This window comes from Talaromyces stipitatus, genomic scaffold (genome assembly GCF_000003125.1).
Source record: "Talaromyces stipitatus ATCC 10500 scf_1105507295523 genomic scaffold, whole genome shotgun sequence".
Classification (NCBI taxonomy): Eukaryota; Fungi; Ascomycota; class Eurotiomycetes; order Eurotiales; family Trichocomaceae; genus Talaromyces; species Talaromyces stipitatus.
This window is the reverse complement of record NW_002990113.1, coordinates 4,509,348-4,529,942: the sequence shown is the minus strand read 5'-3', so window position 1 is coordinate 4,529,942 and position 20,595 is coordinate 4,509,348. Positions and strand designations below refer to the sequence as shown.

Genomic DNA, 20,595 nt, shown 5'->3' with positions numbered 1-20,595 from the left:
CGCAGAAGCTGTTGCATCATGGAATTTTCTTATTTTGTCTCATTTCCCACCTGTCTACCAATCCCGGAATCTGATCGAATGTCGTTATTGAATCATTCCGTCATGTTTCACGGACTGCTCCCTCGTTGACCCAACACCGTCCGGTAATCGCCGTACAGCTAGGTATTTTTCCTACCATTAAGAAATCTTTAAGAATCTTCCTGAGTTTCTTCTGGTCTAGCGAAAACTCTTCAACTTTGAGTCTCAACTATTGGAGGATCTTCCAGTTAAGTCAACCTGGAAAAGCAGTGCCATGACATCACCGCCCGTTGTGGATGGATCTTAGGGTTATCGTTACTCTATCCTCAACACTACGCTACCTACGGAGCAATACTGCATAGATAAGTGTCGTGTGAAGTAGTAATAGGATGGATGAACTGTCCCTCTACGTACTCTGTACTGTACTATGTATACAGCACATGCATGCTGTGCCCATCGCTTCATGTCTGAGCTCATACCGTTCCTAGACGGCTTGCTGCAGCTTCTGGGATCATTCCTTAGGGCAGCGCTAGCCCAGCATTAGGGTCTTGGTATCTCTGTGGCGCCCTTCAGATCTCCTAGTGGCGGCGCCGTACCCACCGACATATGTTCATGGCGTTACACGACTCGGAATGTCTTTTAGGACCACACACCACACAGCACACTGGTATAGTAGGCAGACCGACTGTCTATCATAGCCGAGGAACATTCTTATTATATATGCTATGCGTGGATCGCCTCTCCTAATGTGCCCCGGTGCCGTGCGCTGCTGATTCATGAGACTTGCAATGCAACAAGACATCAAGCATCCACTTTTTATGGGTCGCGTACTCCTCCTCTTCGCCGTCACGGCGCTCCAAGGTATCATCATACTGCCCGAGTCCTCGGTTCCTGACTGGTGTACCACTTCCAAATGGGTCCGTACTCCATCCCATCAGTCAGTCTATGCCCAAACCGTGGAAATCATGTCAGCGGCATGAGACTGATTGACAGACAGACATGCTGAATGACGGCATTACAACAGTTGTGATCCTGAGCTTGAATACTCGAGAATCATCGAGGCAATTCACTCGGGTAGACCAAAAGAAGCCGAAAGTCGGCATTATGCCACTCGGCTTGGAGCAGTCCGAAGAAGAATTTCGGTGAAAAGCCCATGATTCCTTATTGGGCGACCGAGGGCAACCGACCGAGCAAACCCTAACTGTCTTATTCTGAAAAGTCATCTCCAGCTGAACGAATAAAACTCCGTATTCCTCCGTAATAAGCCGCTCCAATCAGTCTGTTGCGACGAGATAGGGTGAACCACTCTTAGCATACAATGTCACCACAGCCTGGGAGAATCTCCCGCCAGATCCACATGTTTCAAGAAACGTAATTTACTAGTACATGGTTAGGTGATGACGATAATTCTTAGGGATGATGATACGCACCCAGTGGAGTACACCTAAACCGTTTTCAGCAGGGCCAACTAAGTATCGATATCGGTTTTAAGGAAATCCAGTCAATAATGATGATGATTTAGGGGAAACAAAAAAAAATAATTAAAAAAAATTAAAAAATAGCGAGCATGGAGATGGCTGCCTGCGTAAATAAATACCCTGGACGGCCCCGTCAATCCATGGTTCCTTTTCTGGTCGATAGAAATTCCCTTCTTGCCTACATTTCACCTTTCAACTCTTTGATTTCACTCAACATCTATTCTATTCTTATCATACCATCCAACCCAACTTGCCTTGACATATTATTTAAACGATAAAGGAAAACCTGCAACATGCCTCGCTTCGACGACTCCGATATTGGAGCCGATTTGACTCAAGTCCGCTCTCCTCGAGACAGCAGACCCAGCGTCGGCGGCATCACAGCTTCAGATGGCACGACCCTCCCCATCCCCGCAGACCCTCATCAATCTCAGTCCGGTCGCCGGGAAAGTGAAGTCGTCGAAGTGCCAGCTACACGCAGCTCCATCAGCGATGCCACTCAGTACATGCACAGCTTGAGCTTGCACCCGTCCATGCGGGAGAAGCGTGGCTCACGAAACTCCTTCGGCACTTCGCTGCCTATCCCCCGATCTCCCCGGCCTTCCCGTCTTTCCTCTGTAATCTCGGGCAAGGATGCTGCCAAAGCTGCCGTCTCTCGCGAGCTCCTGGCCTCTCAGGTCCAGGATATGGCCAAGGAGAAAGTGGCCGCTGCCAAGAACATGGCCTTCGCTTTTGATATTGACGGTGTCCTGGCTCACGGTAACCAAGCCATCCTCGAGGCCCGCGAGGCTTTGAAGATGCTGAACGGTGATAACGAATTGGGCATCAAGATTCCTTATATCCTCCTTACCAACGGTGGTGGTAAGACGGAAGAGGAGCGATGCCAGCAGTTGACCGATATCCTGGAGAGCCCCATCTCCGTGGATCAATTCATCCAGTCCCACACTCCCATGCAGGCTCTGTCTGAATACTACGAGACGGTCCTCGTTGTCGGTGGTGAGGGATACAAGTGCCGTGACGTCGCACAAAACTACGGCTTCAAGCACGTCTACACTCCCAAGGATGTTCTTGCCTGGGACCAGGAAGCCTCCCCCTGGAGGAACTTTACCGACGCGGATCGTGCCGGCGCTCACCCCGTCGACTTCCGCCGCGTCAAGTTCGATGCTATCCTCGTCTTTGCCGACTCACGTGACTACGCTACAGATATGCAGTTGATCATTGATTTGTTGCTCTCCGAGAACGGATACTTCGGTACCCGGTCCAAGAACCCCGAGTCCGGCAGCATCCCCATCTACTTCTCTCAAGGTGACATGGTCATGCCCACTCAATTCAAGGGGCCCCCACGATTGACCCAGGGTGCATTCCGTATCAGCATTGAAGCCCAATACAAAGCTCTGACCGGCACTGACCTCGAGCGAGTCGTCTACGGCAAGCCTGAATTAGCCACCTACAAGTACGCCGACGAGGTGCTCCAGGCCTGGATGGAAGAAATTCACAACGAGAACCGTCTTCCTCAAAACGTCTACATGATTGGCGACAACCCAGCCTCCGACATCATTGGTGGCAACATGTACGGCTGGAACACCTGTCTGGTTCGCACCGGTGTCTTCCAGGGCGGACCCGGCGAGAACGATCCGAACAGCCCGGCTAACTTTGGCGTGTTCGATAACGTTCTAGAGGCTGTCAAGGCGGTTGTGCGCAAGGAATTGGGCAAGGAGTTTAAATTTAAGTGGAATGAGAAGATCAACCCTGTTCTTCACGGCGGCGACGGTCTTTCTGCCGTTGAGTAATTGTTGTTTTGTTTAAAAAGGTTTTTTTTTGAACTTTTTTTTCTTGTTTTTGGAGTGGCGTTCGGAACTACTACTACTACAGGATGACAATTCTTGATGTTTTGACTCTGGTATACATTTCGGGTACAAATTTGCATGCATGGATATCCACGAACTTTGACGATAGAGAATATGATAAGATGCTTCATTTTTCATTTTTGTTTCTTCCCATTTTTTTTTTTTTTTCATTTTTTTTTTTTTTTGGGTTCCATGTCTCTTCCCCGGTTATCGAAAATGTCTAGAACGGTAGACAGGATTTCTAGGAAGATGACTGAATGAAGTAGTGCTGGCGTCATATCTGGAAACAAACTCCAAACCCAAAGACCTTGTCCGTAGAAAGACGAAGAATCTAGACTTGGTGATCATGATCTACGAGTTTTACAATCTCTTCAAATGAGGATGGCGCTTCTTGAGTCTTACCGCCAACAGACACAGCGGCAAATATCATGGTAGAGTTGGTTGATGGTAAATTTCACGTGGGGAATCATCAAAATATCTTCAAATTTAAGAAATTACCTGTTTTGGATATGGTCTTGCTACTTAGCATTTGATTGGTCCATATTCTTGGGACTGATGATGTCACCCGTAACATCACCCATACACACTATTACACAATATAAATTACCGCTAATCTCACTATGCAGCTTAGCGCATGCCCTAAGACCCACAAGTACCTACTAGAAATATCCACATGGTGCTCCTTTCCATTTCAGGCAATTTTATCAACCAACGGTCGTGCCGGAGATCTGTCTTCCGAGCATAGTTCAAGCGATCTTTGTATCGAATCAGACATAGATGTACTAGATCCTAGATGAGTGGTTTTCATCCCGGTCTGTCGGTGTGTTTCATTGTTTGTTGTGTAGATGTAACACTGTAGGGATTGTCTGATGGTTAAGATAACCTTGCAAGATAAGACAGATAAGGGTTGATAGAGCTTTGTGTATGTTAGGGCCCTATCACGCATACACGTCGAAGGAAACATCGATATCAATAGATGTGCTAGATCAATCTACCTTCATAATGACTTTTCCCAGATGTGACCCTCCATACATATACTCCAACGCTTCCCTCGCCTCCTCAAACCCAAACACACGATCAATCACAGGACGAACCTCAAACCGCTCCACATAAACCGTCCTAATCATCTCCTCAATCCTATCCTTAGGACCGACATTGATCCCCTTGAGAGTCGCATTCTTCCTTATCAAACTCAGGGCAATAGCTTGACCTGCACTTTCTGCGTTGGAGGTAGTACCGGAAAGCACGCCAATTGCGCTGATATTTCCACCTGCAGCTATGCATCGTATACTATGTTCCATTGTTGCGGGACCGCCTGTCTCGAAAATAATATCTGCGCCCTTTCCGGATGTGATGTTCAACACTTCGGTGGCCCAGTCGGGGTTTGTTTTGTAGTTGATTGTGTAGTCTGCGCCGAGTTGACGGGCACGTTCTAGTTTTGCGGCTGAAGAGGATGTGATTATAACTGTGACAACCAGTAAATCATGATGCTTGTATACTTCGAGGGGGTTAACGGAGAATACCAGTCAACCCCAGCGCCTTCGCCTGCTGCAACCCAGCTATAGAAACACCCCCTGTCCCAAGCAACAAAACAACAACCGCTTTCCCCCTTCTCGGCCTATCAATCTCCCGATCCCAATTCAGCGCCATCCACGCCGTAGTCGCTGCCGTGGGTAATGTGCATGCCTCATCAAGAGACATATACCCCGGCACACCAACTAACCCTTCAGCCGAGAATACTCGATACTCCGTCAGAACACCATTTTCCGGAATTCCGATTCCTGATGCTGCATGTTGAGCGGTTGTCGGTCCTGTTAGATGCGTAGGTCGCATTAGACTGATAACTCGATCACCTTTCGTCCATTTCCCTGTATCCGCAACGGAGTCGCTGACTTGTACTATGATACCGCTCGCATCGGAAGTTGGGACTAATGGGTGCGATGGAGTGGGATAGGAGTCTTTGAAATCCCCGTTTATGACTATGTATTACTGGTCAGTGTATCTCCCCAGCATCGGCTTTCTTTCGAGGTAGGGATACTTTTGGCGTCGCGATGGTTTAGGGCTACGCGGCTGATTTTGACGAGGACTTGGTCGTCTTTGAGGTCGATTGGTCGCGGGACTGTGGTTAACTTGAGGTTGTTGATTCCATCCATTAATGTTGTCCATTGTCTCATGGTGGTTGTATTTTCTGCCATCGTTGAAAGTTTATGTTTACTGCATGCTATATACCTATGCTATCAGGTAACTCAAGTGGGTTTTATATACCTAGAACGTAAGGTAGGTAGGTAGGTAGATGGTAGACGCTGACTAATTTCAGGGATAGTCTCCGGGTGGGATAACCAGCTGCCAGCCTATCATTGATAGTTAATCGTGCAATTGTTGGATTGTTGTCGTTAACGATCAGTTATTCTTGAGGTACGATCTGTTTAGCTTTAATCTAGCCTTGATGGTGGGCAGCACGTGCATTCTTCCTTCTCCTGTTATCCTGATTCCTCACACGGCATATGTGCGGATTAGCCCTAATTCGACAAACCATGGAGGCCGCAGGGTGCAGGGTTTTTTGGTAGGGCTGATACAACAACAACATAATCAACAAGGGGTTTACCCAATCGCAGAGTTTTAACATAAGTATCCTGCCGACTTCTAACCGCATAGATAGATAATTATCTCTTGTTGGTTGGCCGCTGGCAGTGGAATGCGATGGCTCCAAAACAGGAAATATCGAACCATCCGGATAATTTCCTTTTTGGGGACGCATATTGCTTTCCGGCGGGGGATGTTGGACGAACCCCTCCACGTCTTGCCTCAGATAGGAAGGAGAGCACAACGTTTAAATGAGCAGTATTACCTATATATAGAGACTAATTAAACCTCCTTTACTATCTAATCATTAAAAGCAAAAGAGCGAAAACAGACAAAATGGCGTCACCAAGCGACATCCGCGACGTCACTCTCACCTCTACATTCTGGACATCAATGCAAACCCGTTCTCGCGACATCACCATCCCAGCAATCATTCACGCCCAGAAATCTTTACAGCACTGGTACTGTCTAACATGGAAGGAAGGCCATGGAATCAAACCGCACCCGTTTTGGGATTCAGATATCTACAAAGTCACTGAAGCTGCTTGCTATTTTCTGTTGAAAAATGATGATCCCGTTTTGAGACAAGAAGTCGAGCACGCTGTTGATATGATTCGTGCGTCGCAGCATGAGGATGGGTATTTGAATTCGTATTATACTGTTAGAGGTATAAGTAAGAGGTGGACGAATGTGAGAGATATGCATGAATTGTATTGTCTGGGTCATTTGGTAGAAGCTTGCGTGGCCTATGAGACGTTGACGAACAGTAGACGACTTTTGGAACCTGTCATGAAGGCATTGAGGCATGTTGATTCGGTCTTTGGTCCCGAAGAAGGGAAACTTCATGGTTACCCTGGTCATCAAGAGATCGAAATCGGGTTATTGCGCCTTTACGATCTGACCAAAGATCCACTGACCCTTAAATTGGCTAAATATTTCATCCTGGAGCGAGGTCGAAAGGATGAGAATGGTGAGATCTTCTACGATCATGAATCGAGGGCGAGAGGAGGGGATCCATACGATCACATGAGTGCCGAGATGGTGAATTCTTACCTACATCCTAGATTTTATGAGTATCACCAAGCGCACGCACCGCTTGTCGAACAGGATGAGATTAAAGGCCATGCAGTACGCGCCATGTACTTTGTCACCGCAGCCACGGAGTTAGTCCGCTTGACAGGCGATACCCAAGTCAAAGCGGCCCTTGGCCGTTTGTGGCGAAGCACGGTCGACAAAAAGATGTATATTACTGGTGGAATCGGCACCATACGACAGTGTGAAGGGTTTGGACCGGAATATTTCTTGAGCGACACCGAAGAAAGCCAAGCCTGTTATGCTGAAACATGTGCTACCTTTGCTTTGATTGTCTGGTGCTCCAAGTTATTGCGTCAGGAACTCAAAGGCGAGTATGCGGATGTCATGGAGATCGCTTTGTACAACGGGTTTTTGGGTGCGGTTGGTCTGGACGGGAAATCATTCTATTATCAGAATCCATTGAGGACTCTTACTGGCCGTAAGAAGGAGCGCAGTACCTGGTTCGAAGTTGCCTGTTGTCCACCCAACGTCGCAAAATTATTGGCACAGCTTGAAACATTGATATATTCATATCAGCAAGATCTGGTTGCTATCCATCTTTGGATTGCGAGTGAATTCACCATCCCTGAGAGTAACGGCACTGTGATTTCGCAAACGACTAATCTCCCCTGGTCAGGTGATATTGAGCTCAAGGTCAACGGACCAAAAGCAGTGAAACTTGCACTCCGAATTCCGGACTGGGCAGTATCGAACTATACATGCTCAGTATCAGGTGGTGAGCTCAAGGACGGATATCTCTATCTCCCTGCTTTGACCAACACCACGATCAACTTGACCTTCCCCCTACAGCCACGCAAGGTCTATGCAAATCCCAGAACAGATAAGGATGAAATATGTATCATGCGCGGACCAATGGTCTACTGTATTGAGGATGTTGACAATCCCGGCGTCGATATTGATCATATTGCTCTGATAGATGGTCCCGTGGCTGATGCTCCTGCTGCAACAATCGCTGGGGTGGAGGATGTGGTGACTGTGAGTTCGCCTGGGAAGGAATTGGTTAATACCAATTGGTCATCATTGTATGGGTCAGAGGGATGGAAATATAGCGAGTCGACTAAACAGTTGACTTTCGTACCGTATTTTTTGAGGATGAACAGGGGCGGTAATGGTGGGATGAGAGTGTGGGTAAAGAGGATATGACCTGATTAGACTTGAGTGTTTCGATAAAATGTTTAGGGGTATTTACATGAATGTTATATCAATACTAAAATACGTAGCATGACCACTTTCTGTTCACTCCAGCTTCGAGATCATTGATTGATTGCTCACCAAGCGAGTCCCACTCCCAAGGGTTACGAAGGGCTAATACCCTGACGTTTTTGTGACTTATGACTTAATTGATGTTCGAGACATACGTGCCAGCTTCGCCATCAACCATCTTGGTTTGCTCCTTGATACCAAATTCAGCCGTAGGAATTCCCTGAGTGGAATGTCGACCTTAAGTAATGTGAAGAAAACTGTGAATCCGCATATGGCTACAGCAACAGCCCATGAAATACGAAGCTAATGGATATAACTGCTAACCACCTTTCCCTGCACGCTCTTTGGAAGCGAGATAATAAAGTCGCGGGCCGCGTTGCCGTGTGCTCTACCATTTCTCAGTGCAGCGCGAGTGACCGTATCGTCAATCTTCCAGATGTTCTGGTCGAAAATGTTATTGAAAACGGTCGCGGGGATGGTAACGCCCTGGATATCCCGGTATTACAAAAATAGGACCTGGTCGAGGTCAATACAGCATTGTTCTCATCAGTCAACTCCACTTGCACAGCGGATAGAAGGGGAGTCGTATTCCATGCTCATACTCCGCTTGTGTATTTAGTGGTCGCTAGTGCCGAACAGTCAAAGCCGTGTCTCTGCCACTACCATCTATCTCACATGGCCATGCTCAGGACGAGCAACTAGAGGCCAGAAAGCTTGACATCATCGACAACAGTATTTTGATATCTGACCAGCAGGACCCTCATAACTAGCAGTCCCAAGCTACCGATTTAGTACACCACAAACGATCATCGACTTTTCCATAGGCATTGACGGACCCTCCCACGGTCTTTCTTTCGGGGACTGGGCTGAGCTGTTCAGTCTCGGGTGCGATTACCATGAACTCGCACCTCTCACGCAGGATTGCATTCTTCAGTCGATTCCGGTCCATCTGCAGAGGACGTCGGTAGTGTCTCCTGTCTAGAGACGCGGTTGAACGGGTCGATGATATTCGCAACAGCAAAACCCTAAATAACACAGCTCGACGAGCGACCGCCTTAACAGAAAGAAGCGAGACGGTATTCGACAACTGCTAGATCTAAACGTCCGGCTATACGATTACGTAGCCAAGTTCCCGCTCGGAATAAAGCCTCCAGACAGAGTCCATTTTTTGGATGGGTGGCTGTCCGCGATCCAATTTGGGGGGGTTTCCCCTTTCTAATCATGCTTTTTAGTATACTCAGTCCATGGGCTGCAACGCAACGCAACGATCGTAGGCGACGACGCCAATATCTGGAATCCGTCGCGATGGGAGCGATGGGCGCCAAGTCGGGTCAGTTTCTTCCATTTAATATGGGCCCATCGACGAAATGTTCCGCATGACACAGTCGCTCATTGACATACTGAAAAGTCTATATCCAAGTACTAGCCCGCTCCGGATTTCGCGCCCGACCAGAGCACAGTCCTACTGATTCTGTTCTCCTCCAACCGCGTCTTTGACATCCACGAGGGGATTTTGGCCATATGTGTGGATGCATCCAGCATACGATTACACCTGTTACGTCTGACTCGCTGTTCTGCCACACACTAAGGACGTCTTATAGCTGGTCAAAGAGCTCAGACGCCATAAGGATTATGAGCAGCATCTGCATCGCGATGGCAGACAGCATTGGTGGCGCAAATGAGCCAAAGCGGAGCTGGGGTAGTGGTAGAGTCTTGCCATCTTCTTCCTCTAAAACTCGTGGACCAGTTCAAAGTAGTCTTGGTCATATTGAAGAAATTGATCTGACTTTCGGCACGCGGTCTTGTTTCCTAGTCTTCGCCGATAAGACAAAATCTGAAATGTGTCGGATGGCAACAGCTTTGATTGACGCACGCCTCAGCTGTTGCCGAACATGCCTAGCATGCATGGAAGTGGTTCTTTACAGAAGTTCATGTCTAATTCTTAAGCCGCTCTCCACCTCATCCTCTGTGTACATCCACCCAGCGCATGCTCAGTGCTTAGCATGAGTTAATGACTGAAGTATGATTATCACGTAACATTGCGTAAGCGGCAAGGAATTGCGATGGAGCAATCAGGGTCGCTACACATATCATTCACGTATATTGTACCTAGGTAGCAATCAGAAAGCCAGCTTCACAAATTGACCTGGTCGAAGCTAGGATGAATTTTGATTAGTAATTCTTCAAGAAAATTCCACAGCTCGGATCCGACGCGCATGGATATAAGAAGAAACGGAACAGCACTGCATCAGATTATGTCCAAAAAAAAGGTAGATCGAAGGACATTCGGTGTATCGGGGCTATCTTGTCCGGGTAAACGAAGATAGCTATGATGATAATCACGACGATATTGGCATGTTCATGGCCCAGAACGATAGAACGCTTGATTTGGGCGAGTGGATTGGAGAACGTGGACAAGTCGAGATAGGCAGATTGAAAGCCTAGGCTTACTGACGGCAACGATACCCTCGTCAACACAGTGGCAAGACTTCGGGAAGTGGAGCCTTTTCTTCACCGGCGTACTCAATCTTGAAAAGTGTGTTGAATCACGTTGTGGTGGAATAATGTCAGTAGTGTTGGTGTATATGACACTAAGAGTGGAAAAGAGAGAATAAAAATAGAGACAGCAGTTCGATTTCGTCAAGCCTAGAACTTAAGGCTAAAAAACACCCCTGAATCGCTCCAATAAAGGCCGCCGCTGTGATTGCCCAGACGATCCTTCTACTCCACTGCTCGTACCCTGTTGCGCTGCCGCAGCAGATGCTGCGTCTAAACGTCTTCTCAAATCTGCATATCTTTCACTATCCTCGCCATCTCCACCCACGCCATGCCCACTAGCGGCCGAGGAATTGCCGGTAGGACGTCTCGTCTCTTTCTCTCCGACTATCCAAGCTGGTACCCTCCAACTTCGGGACCCTGGTAGAATATCTGCACGCCATGAAGTTCCGATAGCCCATCCGACAAATGCCGGCAGGAGAGATGCTGGAAATTGGGACAGGGCTAGCTGCGCTGCAACAAGGTAGGTTGTTGACTTATCCGACAGTAATATTGTCAGGGAACGTTTGGAGTTGTCGTTGGCATTTTCCTCGTTTGATGACGTAGTATTCTGACGGTTTGCGCTTCCCCCGGTTGTCGAAATACGATATTTGAATGTATGAGGAATAGATGAGTGGTATTGCGCTAGAAGAGCAAACAGAACCGCTGTAGGTCCGGATGGTAGATAGTTCAAAGTGCCGAGCGACAGGGGTCGCAGCACAAGGGCGAGAAAGAGAGGTGTGATGATCGTAGTATAAGGCAGGACGGTCACTAAGAACGTCTGCCAAGTAGAATGTTAGCCATTCGGGTCACTTATACAGCCGGATCGGAATACTCACGGCTAACTTCCTAGATCCCCAAATGCGCTCAACCACCCGCATATGGTATGCAAGCATTGCAGCAAACAAAACCTCCGTCGAATTGGCATACCCCGCTACCTGCCAGAGAAAGATACGCGAGAATTGTCCATATCGCCATAAGTGGATGTCAACAAGGATATGAGCGAGATATTTGACGTCGAATATGGATAAAGCAATTGACGATACGACTATGTAGATGACCAGCGATTTGGAGACTGGAGCGTTCGCGAAGCCGGAAGACAACATGTTACAGATCAATTTTTCTGGCGAGCCAAGATAAAAGTGCTGAAGATTCAGCTTAGTTACTTCGTAGATCCGTTGATCTAGATTGACGTATATTTATCAATGCGAATATAGGCGATAGCGGAGTGATGATGTTGACGTGGCGCTTATTGTCGCAGATACGATAGCTCCATAGCACGCCGTTGAGTCCAATTGACTTGCAGTCGTCGTGATTAGTAAGTATCAGTGCGTAGCAGCTGCGACGACAATCCTAAGATAGTGTATGAGGCGTTCGTGGGTGTTTGCAGAGTACATAGTAAGATGTCGTGAATTGTGACTTGGCTGCATTAGGATTCGGGGCCGGCAGGACATGTGACTTCGGGCCAAATTAGCCAATTATCGAGATCCCGACTCTTTTTTTTTCCCAACCTCGGCAGTCTCAACGTTCCAGCTACACATTGACCAGTTATCGCTCTGGAATCAGTCAGCACCCACGGGCCAAACTTGTGCGTGAAGTGTGATTCTTCATCAGTATTGTTGTCGATTCTCGAACCGGTAGACGCAGACGCGGGATGTTGCGGCCCAACCGGAGAGACATGGAAACGGCCAAGAGGACTACGAAGCAGATAGGCTTCTTGGCCTGCAGCACAACCCTGTAAATGGGCCGGTTTTCGTGGCAGTATCGGGTTGCCGAGAGTAAGCAGAACCGAATCCGTTACTGCATGGCACGTTGACGCCGATATATATCCTACCTACGGAGTATGTAGGCCTTATCCACCCAGGATGGACGCCCAGCCTTACTCGGGTCTCAAAGGGCTTGGAACATGTGTCGATCACCGCAGGAGGAAGGTTTCTTCAAACTTTTTTTTCGGATCCCTGGCGATCATCCGCTATGACCACCCTGGCCTTCAAATCCAATCATTGAGGACCGTTAGCACCACGCACTCGCGTTTTCGGTCTAGATCCTCACATTGCTAAACGCTATGGCTGTTCTTCGTCATCTTTGAATCTTTGATACAATTATCAAGCCCTGCACTTCCCTTTTTGAGGATTTGCAGTGGCTTCTCGAGACTTTCAAGATAAGACGTATGCAAGAGAGACCACCACACTTCGGGAATTATATCGATATGAGGCAACTCGAATACGTATGCTTTTTGCTTTTGGGTTGCAGTTACAAAAATTCTCATACATATCTCTCCGCCTCTCAAATCCCGAGACTAAAACGTGCTATCTCTGCTTCTGCTAATATGCCGTCGCGCATACTTATTCGTCACCCCTGTCACATAGGTTACATTCTCGCAGCCATACGGAAAATATTGGCGGAACTTTTGTGGAAAAAGGTTTGAAGATATGTATCTGGATGCCTGCAATTGCTTGAGACTAACCTAGATAGTGTAACTGATCTGCGCAATGAGTAAGATAAGGAAGCGTTAGAAACCTGAATGATGATCCCCCTGCCCGATCTTCTGTTGCCTCCCCTCCCCTCCCCTTTCTCGTCGATGGCATGAAGATCATATATAGGGACCGTATTCACCACGTTTGACTGCTGCAATTTCTCAGAATTCAGCTTCAGATCAATCATTAGGATCATACTTCCCAAGCTTTCGATGTAGCAAACTATCTTGTATTGTCAACAAGAGAGATTGCAATTACAACTTGGTTATCTTAATATTGATTACACGTCCAGTGCCCCGCAGCAAGCGGCACAAAATGCCTGAGGTGATTTCCAAAGAACCAGCAGTGCTGGTATCTGCCTCCTCGTCCGTGACGGGACTGGCAGGGCCCAGCCTTAAAGAACCAGCAGTCCAGGTCTCTGCCTCTTCATCTTCATCAGTGACAGAGGCCGAACCACCTTATCACATCCTCTCAAAGAGGCAAAAATGGAATCTTGTTATCTTTGTTTCTCTAGCAGGTGCCTTCTCGCCTCTATCTTCCAACATCTATTTCCCTTCTATTGACACCATATCCCACGACCTCAATGTGAATACGTCTCTAGTTGCTTTAACCATCACTGTTTACATGATTGTCCAAGGTATTGCGCCTTCCATCTTCGGTACTTTCTCGGATACCTGTGGTCGTCGTCTCACGTTCGCGATCAGTTTGACCATATACACGGCTGCCAATCTGGCTCTTGCTTTCACCTCTAACTATCCTATGCTGATGGTTCTGCGAGGTGTACAGGCCGGAGGATCTGCAGCTACTATCAGTATCAGTGCTGGTGTGATTGCCGACATTGCCAATCCCGATGAACGTGGCGGATTTATGGGGACGAATGCTGGTGTGCGGTAGGTCACAGCTCTGTCCTAGATGTCTTGATCATATCACTAATTCATGAAATAGCATGACCGGCCAAGCTATCGGACCGATTATCGGAGGTCTATTGAACAGTGCATGGGGCTTCAGAAGCATCTTCTGGCTCCTATTCGTCATGAGCGTGATGGTTCTCAGTGCCCTTCTCATTTTCCTACCCGAGACGCAACGAAGCAAAGCAGGAAACGGGAGCGTCCCCCTTTCAGGTTTCCAGAAACCACTGATATATTACTTCAAACCACCAAAAGCATGGGCAAATTATCAGTCTTCGGGAAATGCAACAGAAAAAGGTGCATCACAGAAGCCAGGTCCCAAAATCAACTTCAGGAAAGCATTTTCTCCTATGGTCTACCTCTTCGAGAAGGATATTGCAGCACTCCTCGCATGGGGTGCGGTGGCATACACAGCCTGGAGCATGGTGACATCTTCCACCACGACACTGCTTCTGCACAGTTTCCCGTATCTGAAACAGTGGCAAATCGGTCTCTGCTTTCTACCAAATGGACTTGGCTGTGTTTGTGGCTCCCTCAGTACCGGTTGGTTGCTAGACCAAAGCTTCAGACGTGCTCAGGCTCGCTTCAAGGAGCAACACAACATCCCCGCCGAAGAAAGCGTGGTGAAAAGATCGGATTTTCCTTACATAAAGGCTCGGTTGCGTCTCGTGCCCCTTTTCAGCATCATTCTCATGGTAGCCCTTGTTCTTTACGGGCCAAGTTACAAGATCAACGAGTTGCATAGACATTACAGCCCCAATCTCGCCGCTCCGCTCATTCTCCAATTCATTATTGCGTTTTCATCTACGTCGATCTTCAATATCAATTCCACCGTGTTGATTGATTGCTTCCCCGATCGACCTGCCAGTGCGACTGCACTTAATAACCTGTGTCGCTGTCTGTTGGGTGCGGCTGGAGTCAGTGTCATCCAACCATTGATTAATACTTTGAGAGCTGCGAAAGCTTTCTCCGTTGTGTCTGGGGCGGTGTTACTGTGCACACCGTTGATTTGGATTGAATGGAAATATGGTGAGAAATGGAGGCGAGAGCGAGAGAAGAGGTTTGCGGCGAGGGAAGGAGATAACTGATTCTTTTTTTCTTCTCCGAAAAGAGTTATGAACATATTAGATCGGGTTTCAAAAGTGGAGGATACCTAGACTATAGAGTGCTAGAAGTGCGATAGATTAGATTTTGACGTTTGCATAATGTACCTAAGTACCGGAGTTCGATTTTGATATAACAATGCATGATACTTTCTTCTTACATTGAAGTGACAACAATACAATCTACCAATTTATAGAGCTCTGGCCTAAGATGGTAAGACCTGAAACCCTACCTACAGGAAAATATCGAGAGGGAGGCATCCCAGACATTGAGTAACCCCCGCTACAGGTATTGATCACCGACACCATGTAAAGGTAGCCCTAGCCAATATTTCGGGGAAATGGATTTCAAAACCAAAACCAGCATAACAATTTTTCAAACAGATATCCTCTCTTCCGGAAGACTGTAGGTGATATAATTATAGTGAAGACACTGCCTTAACATTGTGTCCAGCAACCATCGTTTCCGCCGCAGCACCATGCAGCCTATAAAGGACAACCTGTCAGTAACAATAACAAACCAATACAAGTGTCCATAGTATATATTCAAGCTTACACAGGGATACTATATAAACAGTCAGTCAAATACCAATAAACATCCCGTAATATCTCGAAAGTAAAGGGCAACTCACCGAGCCACCACATCTTTCCTTCGGCTCATCGCAGCAGTAACCTTTATCTCCAAAGCAGACATTTGAACCGTCACAACCGGCAAGTGCGGAAGTGGTGAATAATGCAAAGATGATCAGGAGGCCTTTCATTATGTATGTTGGAAGAGGAGGTAATCGGCTTGGACTTTGAGGTTTGTAGTAGCTCTGTTGGATGATTAATATGGACTCGAAAACAGGATCGTCACTGTTATTTATATTTTCTTCCGTCCAAGAGGACTACAGAAATCCATGGATGTAGATAAGGTCCTGCTGAGATCGAACTGCTTTGCAACCATACAGTGAGGTATGTAGTAGTATAGAGTCGCCTTGAGTTGGTTACGATGGACGTTGGTTGGTTTTGGGGGCTAGTTCTTCAGTCTGTAATTCTGATTCTATCTAGTGCTTTGACAGAGACCCTCGTGGGTATCAAGATCGACGACCAAGAGACTTAGATATCTAAACAGGAGTTGTCAACGGCAAATAATGTGCCGTATAAGTGGTAAGTTCGGGTTGGGTTGGTATGTCTGCTACTTAACTGTCATCTACCTAGCATATAAAAAGCCCTTGGAGTCAGCAGGGACTGCGGTCAAGGTCACATAAAGATAAATGTTTCATTTGGGTAATGTGATAACAAATCAATACTCCATATCTCGAAAGATAAGGGGACTTCCAAGGTTGGATCTAGTATGGAGCGCAAAAAGGTAAGATTCCGAGGCTGAGTTAGGGCTTCGATGACCCGGCCCTAAATGAATACGAAGACTAGACCCCTGGACACTTATCCAGACTATGACAGTATAGTTTTGAATAAATGACAGGATATCACCTGACTCACGTAGACGCCTGCTTCGGTGCCATATTGGGACTAGCCCGTTTAGGCGAGGTGTTGATATCAATCCTGGACCTCCTCACCACTTAGCTAGAGCACACATGACAACATATCTATGAGCCTACAAAACCTTTATCAGGCTGTGCGCCAGGTTCGTTCCTGAGTTTTCATTGGCGGAACGCTACAAGCAATGATCTCTTGTGGATCTCGGCTGACCTAGGATGCAGTAAATCTGTACTCGCTAAGTCCTTGATCGATGGTGTGTTTGCGGCCTCAAACTCGGATGTCTCCATTATGTACTTCTTTTTCAAGGACAACGACGAGCAGAACAATCTTACTACTGCGTTATGTGCTGTACTTCATCAACTGTTCAGCATGCAATCCCAACTATTGCGATATGCATTACCATTCTGGGAAAGAAATCAAGAGAAGATTCAGTTTGAAGTGGACGACATGTGGCGCATTTTCATGGCTACTACATCCGATCCAGCATTTTGGAATACGATTTGCGTGTTTGATGCTCTCGATGAGTGCCGTGATCAAGACCAAAAACAGCTAATTGAGAGACTTCGTGAATTTTATGACCGACCTCTGCATAGGCAAGGAAATTGGTTAAAGTTTCTCATCACAAGTCGACCATATGATGATATTCAAGATCTTTTCGGCCACTGACTGAGTCTTTCCCGCAGATCCGTCTCTGTGGTGAAGAAGAGAATGATCAAATTCAAAAAGAAATAAATCTGGTAGTAAAAGTCAGTGACTGAACTCGGAAAAGACCTGGGGCTGCGGACGGACACACAAGAGCGGCTCGAAAAGGAGCTATACGGAATGAAGCATCCGCACATACCTTTGGTTGTACCTAGCAGTCGATGATATCAAAAGAACGTTGAAAAATAGTCTTCGGCCAGACCGTGAAACAATTCCACCGCTTCCAAAGAATGTCCCTGAAGCATACGAAAGAATACTCAATCGAGTTCCTTCGGACCAAAAAGCAAAGGTGGAAACTATTTTGCAAATTATTGTTGGTGCGCGACGTCCACTAACTGTTCAGGAGATGGCTATGGCTTTGGGGTTAGCGACGACCCTAGGTGCAGAAACTGCAAAGGAGGCAGGTCTGAACCCTAGTGGATTAGATAAAAAGATACGGCAACTCTGTGGGCTGTTTGTTTTCATCAAGGAATCCAAGATTTATGTCATCCATCAGACTGCAAGGGAGTTCCTTATTAGCAAACACGATAGATACGCTAGCTTTAAATGGTGTCTTGAGCAGCGCAAAACAGAGATACAAATGACTGAAATATGCGTTAAATACCTTCTTATGAATGACGTGGTCAGTGACGATAGAAAATATATAAGGAGCTTACTTGATTATTCTGCAGAAAATTGGGCTGATAATTTTCGAGACGTACTATCTCCAGAAGATGGGCTAGTGGATTGGGTCTGGAGACTATACGATGTTACCACCTGTCAATTTCATCTGTGGTTTCCCAACTTTTGGAAAACAGCAATGCCGTATCATGGGGACCCCAAAATGGAGGCATTACATTTAGCTGCATTTAATGGCCATCAAGACATTGTGCGTCGGATTGCTTTGAATGAGAGAGGTGCAATTGATAAGACCGACAGGTCAGGAACAAATGCATTCCAGTGGGCTTGTGTACAGGGATGTTCTAGGGTCGTCGAACAACTACTGGAAATGGGAGCAAATGCCAATGCTCAGGGAAAAGAATATGGCAATGCTCTCCAAGCTGCTGCTGCTAGAGGACATCTTGATATCGTTCAACGACTCATCGAAAACGGAGCCAATATCAATGCTGAGGGAGGAGATTATCATAATGCTTTCCAAGCTGCTGCTGCTGGAGGACACCTTGAGATCGTTCAACAACTTATTGAAAATGGAGCAGATGTCAATGCCCAGGGTGGAAAGTTCGGCAATGCTCTTTATGCTGCTGTTTCTGGAGAAGATCTTGAGATTGTTCAACGACTCCTTAAAAATGGGGCGGATGTCAATGCTCAGGGTGGAGAGCTTGACACTGTTCTCCAAGCTGCTGCTCGAGGAGGACATCTTGAGACCGTCAAGCGACTACTGGAAAATGGAGCCAATATCAATGCTGAGGGAGGAGATTATCATAATGCTCTCCAAGCTGCTGCTGCGGGGGACATCTTGAGATCGTTCAAGGACTCATCGAAAATGGAGCATATATCAATGCTCTCTACGCTGCTGTTGCTGGAGGAGATCTTGAGATTGTTCAACAACTCATCGAAAATGGAGCAGATGTCAATGCTCAGGGTGAAGAGTTCGGCAATGCACTCCAAGTTGCTGCTGCTGGAGGTCATCGTGGTATTATACAGATATTGCAGAACTCCAATTAGCTAATTCTTGGGCAACAACTTAACTTCACTCATGAACATAGAGGATATCATTCCTCTGTTTGCCTATAGTTGTCTACCATCGATCCGGTGGAATATGTGGCTTATCTACAGGCAGAAAGTCATGTTAATAGTAGTATTCCCTTGATCATTCCAGTCTATTCTACGATACGTTTCTAGATCAGGACGAAACGACGGCTATTCATGGTTCTTGACCCGTCTCGTCCTACTTTGGTTCATCAACGCCTTCAGTTTTTTAGAATAGCGCAGACACCAGCTGCTCCTGTATGGAAATTTTCGCGAGAATCGATCCTTGATCTTGTCCCAAATGAGCTCTTGAACCTTCAACTCAACAATAAATGCATCCTCCTCAGGCGTGAATCGAATCCTTGTCGCGGGACAGGCCGTCTGCTGATATGGCCGAGGAGATTCTATTTGTCTGCTTGCGACCGATGATGAAAGATGCGTCTGTGACAACTCCAAGCAATAGATGACCTCAAATCCACTAGATCGTAATCGAAGAAAACCCTGGACGGGAATCGGCTCACTCTCTGCGCTCATATCTTCCGGCAGTGACTCCGGCCGCTTAGCACGTAGAAACTAGAAAAGTTAGAACGCATACTAAACATATAAATTTTAGCAAAGCAATGTAATAAGTTACTTCGCTGGATTTCAATTTGCCAAGACAATAGGGCTCATCAGCCGGTCATTCCTGTAGTCTAACAGCCTCAACTGAGACTAATCACTATCAAAGATTGAGTTTAGGCTCTAAATATATTGCCATCATACTATCATCAAGGATATATAAAGCCAAATAACTAATGAGAGTTTATACCACTGCTTGACCAAGGTATAATGTAGTCAATAACTATCCAATCCTCAAGCATGCCAGCTTCAATCCATAGCCACCTTTTTTTAATCAATTGCAATGCTCATCGACATTGTTATATTCCCCGAGGAACTTAATACCTCATCATTTCTGCAGAAACTAAATCGACTGGGCCAGTACCATTCCAATGCCGTTCACTGGATATTGGCACACCTCGACCTACTGCAATATTGGAAACTCTATCAAACCTATCATACTACTGAGACTGCAGTCTATAGGGAACACGTTATCAAATAGTGTCAAAGAAAGCACACTACAACCTGTGATAAGTTAGTTCATGTCGTAAAGCTTGGTTGGCAGGTAAGTCAGATCAGAGTAAACTCCTCACCGAACTAAGATTTGGTGGTATTCTGCTAACGAGAGTGCCACAAAGACGAGTGTCGAGTCATATCAGGAAGATAATAAGAGAGAAGTAACTGTGTTGACTAGCTTAGAGTGATCCGTGTACAGTATGTACTCTTATACCCTAGGTTGTACAGTTAATAAAAGACAGTAGAGTAAAACTATATACAGGGTAAATGAGCTTTCTTTTGTACTCCTCATATCGAACCACCTTAATTCACTAACGAAGCAGCATGCTTCGCCATAGCGCAGTATGCTGCTTCGTTAGTCA

The 20,595-nt window shown here is 46.6% G+C and overlaps 6 protein-coding genes across 7 annotated transcripts, besides 2 other annotated features; 4 read left to right on the top strand and 2 right to left on the bottom strand.

The window, feature by feature from the left end:
- Window positions 1-1,547: 1,547 nt before the first annotated feature.
- Window positions 1,548-1,579: a sequence feature (AT_rich).
- A 75-nt stretch (window positions 1,580-1,654) lies between these two features.
- On the top strand, window positions 1,655-3,481 carry TSTA_076000 (phosphatidyl synthase). Its single transcript, XM_002341575.1, has one exon. It carries the CDS (start codon window positions 1,790-1,792, stop codon window positions 3,284-3,286), a length of 1,497 nt encoding a protein of 498 aa, XP_002341616.1. The 5' UTR covers window positions 1,655-1,789; the 3' UTR covers window positions 3,287-3,481.
- Window positions 3,474-3,528: a sequence feature (A-rich).
- An 801-nt stretch (window positions 3,529-4,329) lies between these two features.
- TSTA_075990 (alcohol dehydrogenase, putative) lies at window positions 4,330-5,538 on the bottom strand (the record flags this gene model as incomplete). The annotated part of the gene is made up of 3 exons (XM_002341574.1): window positions 4,330-4,808; window positions 4,867-5,322; window positions 5,382-5,538. The coding sequence occupies 3 exons, from the start codon at window positions 5,536-5,538 to the stop codon at window positions 4,330-4,332; spliced, it is 1,092 nt and encodes a 363-aa protein (XP_002341615.1).
- A 724-nt stretch (window positions 5,539-6,262) lies between these two features.
- Window positions 6,263-8,164, top strand: TSTA_075980 (DUF1680 domain protein; the record flags this gene model as incomplete). The annotated part of the gene is made up of 2 exons (XM_002341573.1): window positions 6,263-6,599; window positions 6,660-8,164. 2 exons carry the CDS (start codon window positions 6,263-6,265, stop codon window positions 8,162-8,164), a joined length of 1,842 nt encoding a protein of 613 aa, XP_002341614.1.
- Window positions 8,165-10,831: 2,667 nt separating this feature from the next.
- Window positions 10,832-11,865, bottom strand: TSTA_075970 (uncharacterized protein; the record flags this gene model as incomplete). Its single annotated transcript, XM_002341572.1, has 2 exons — window positions 10,832-11,540; window positions 11,599-11,865. 2 exons carry the CDS (start codon window positions 11,863-11,865, stop codon window positions 10,884-10,886), a joined length of 924 nt encoding a protein of 307 aa, XP_002341613.1. The 3' UTR covers window positions 10,832-10,883.
- Window positions 11,866-13,406: 1,541 nt separating this feature from the next.
- Window positions 13,407-15,424, top strand: TSTA_075960 (florfenicol exporter, putative). Of its 2 annotated transcripts, XM_002341571.1 has the most exons (3): window positions 13,407-13,873; window positions 13,941-14,126; window positions 14,182-15,424. In XM_002341571.1, exons 2-3 carry the CDS (start codon window positions 13,996-13,998, stop codon window positions 15,230-15,232), a joined length of 1,182 nt encoding a protein of 393 aa, XP_002341612.1. In that variant the 5' UTR covers window positions 13,407-13,873; window positions 13,941-13,995; the 3' UTR covers window positions 15,233-15,424. The 2 variants fall into 2 exon arrangements, with proteins under 2 accessions (XP_002341612.1, XP_002341611.1); XM_002341570.1 differs by having other exon boundaries at window positions 13,407-14,126.
- A 1,593-nt stretch (window positions 15,425-17,017) lies between these two features.
- On the top strand, window positions 17,018-19,100 carry TSTA_075950 (ankyrin repeat-containing protein, putative; the record flags this gene model as incomplete). Its single annotated transcript, XM_002341569.1, has 2 exons — window positions 17,018-17,253; window positions 17,621-19,100. The coding sequence occupies 2 exons, from the start codon at window positions 17,018-17,020 to the stop codon at window positions 19,098-19,100; spliced, it is 1,716 nt and encodes a 571-aa protein (XP_002341610.1).
- Window positions 19,101-20,595: the final 1,495 nt, after the last annotated feature.

Coding starts and splice junctions, on each gene's coding strand:
- TSTA_076000 (XM_002341575.1), top strand. CDS start 1,790: ATGCCTCGCTTCGACGACTCCGATATTGGAGCCGATTTGACTCAAGTC.
- TSTA_075960 (XM_002341570.1), top strand. CDS start 13,552: ATGCCTGAGGTGATTTCCAAAGAACCAGCAGTGCTGGTATCTGCCTCC. Junction 14,127..14,181: donor GGGACGAATGCTGGTGTGCG/GTAGGTCACAGC, acceptor TTCATGAAATAG/CATGACCGGCCAAGCTATCG.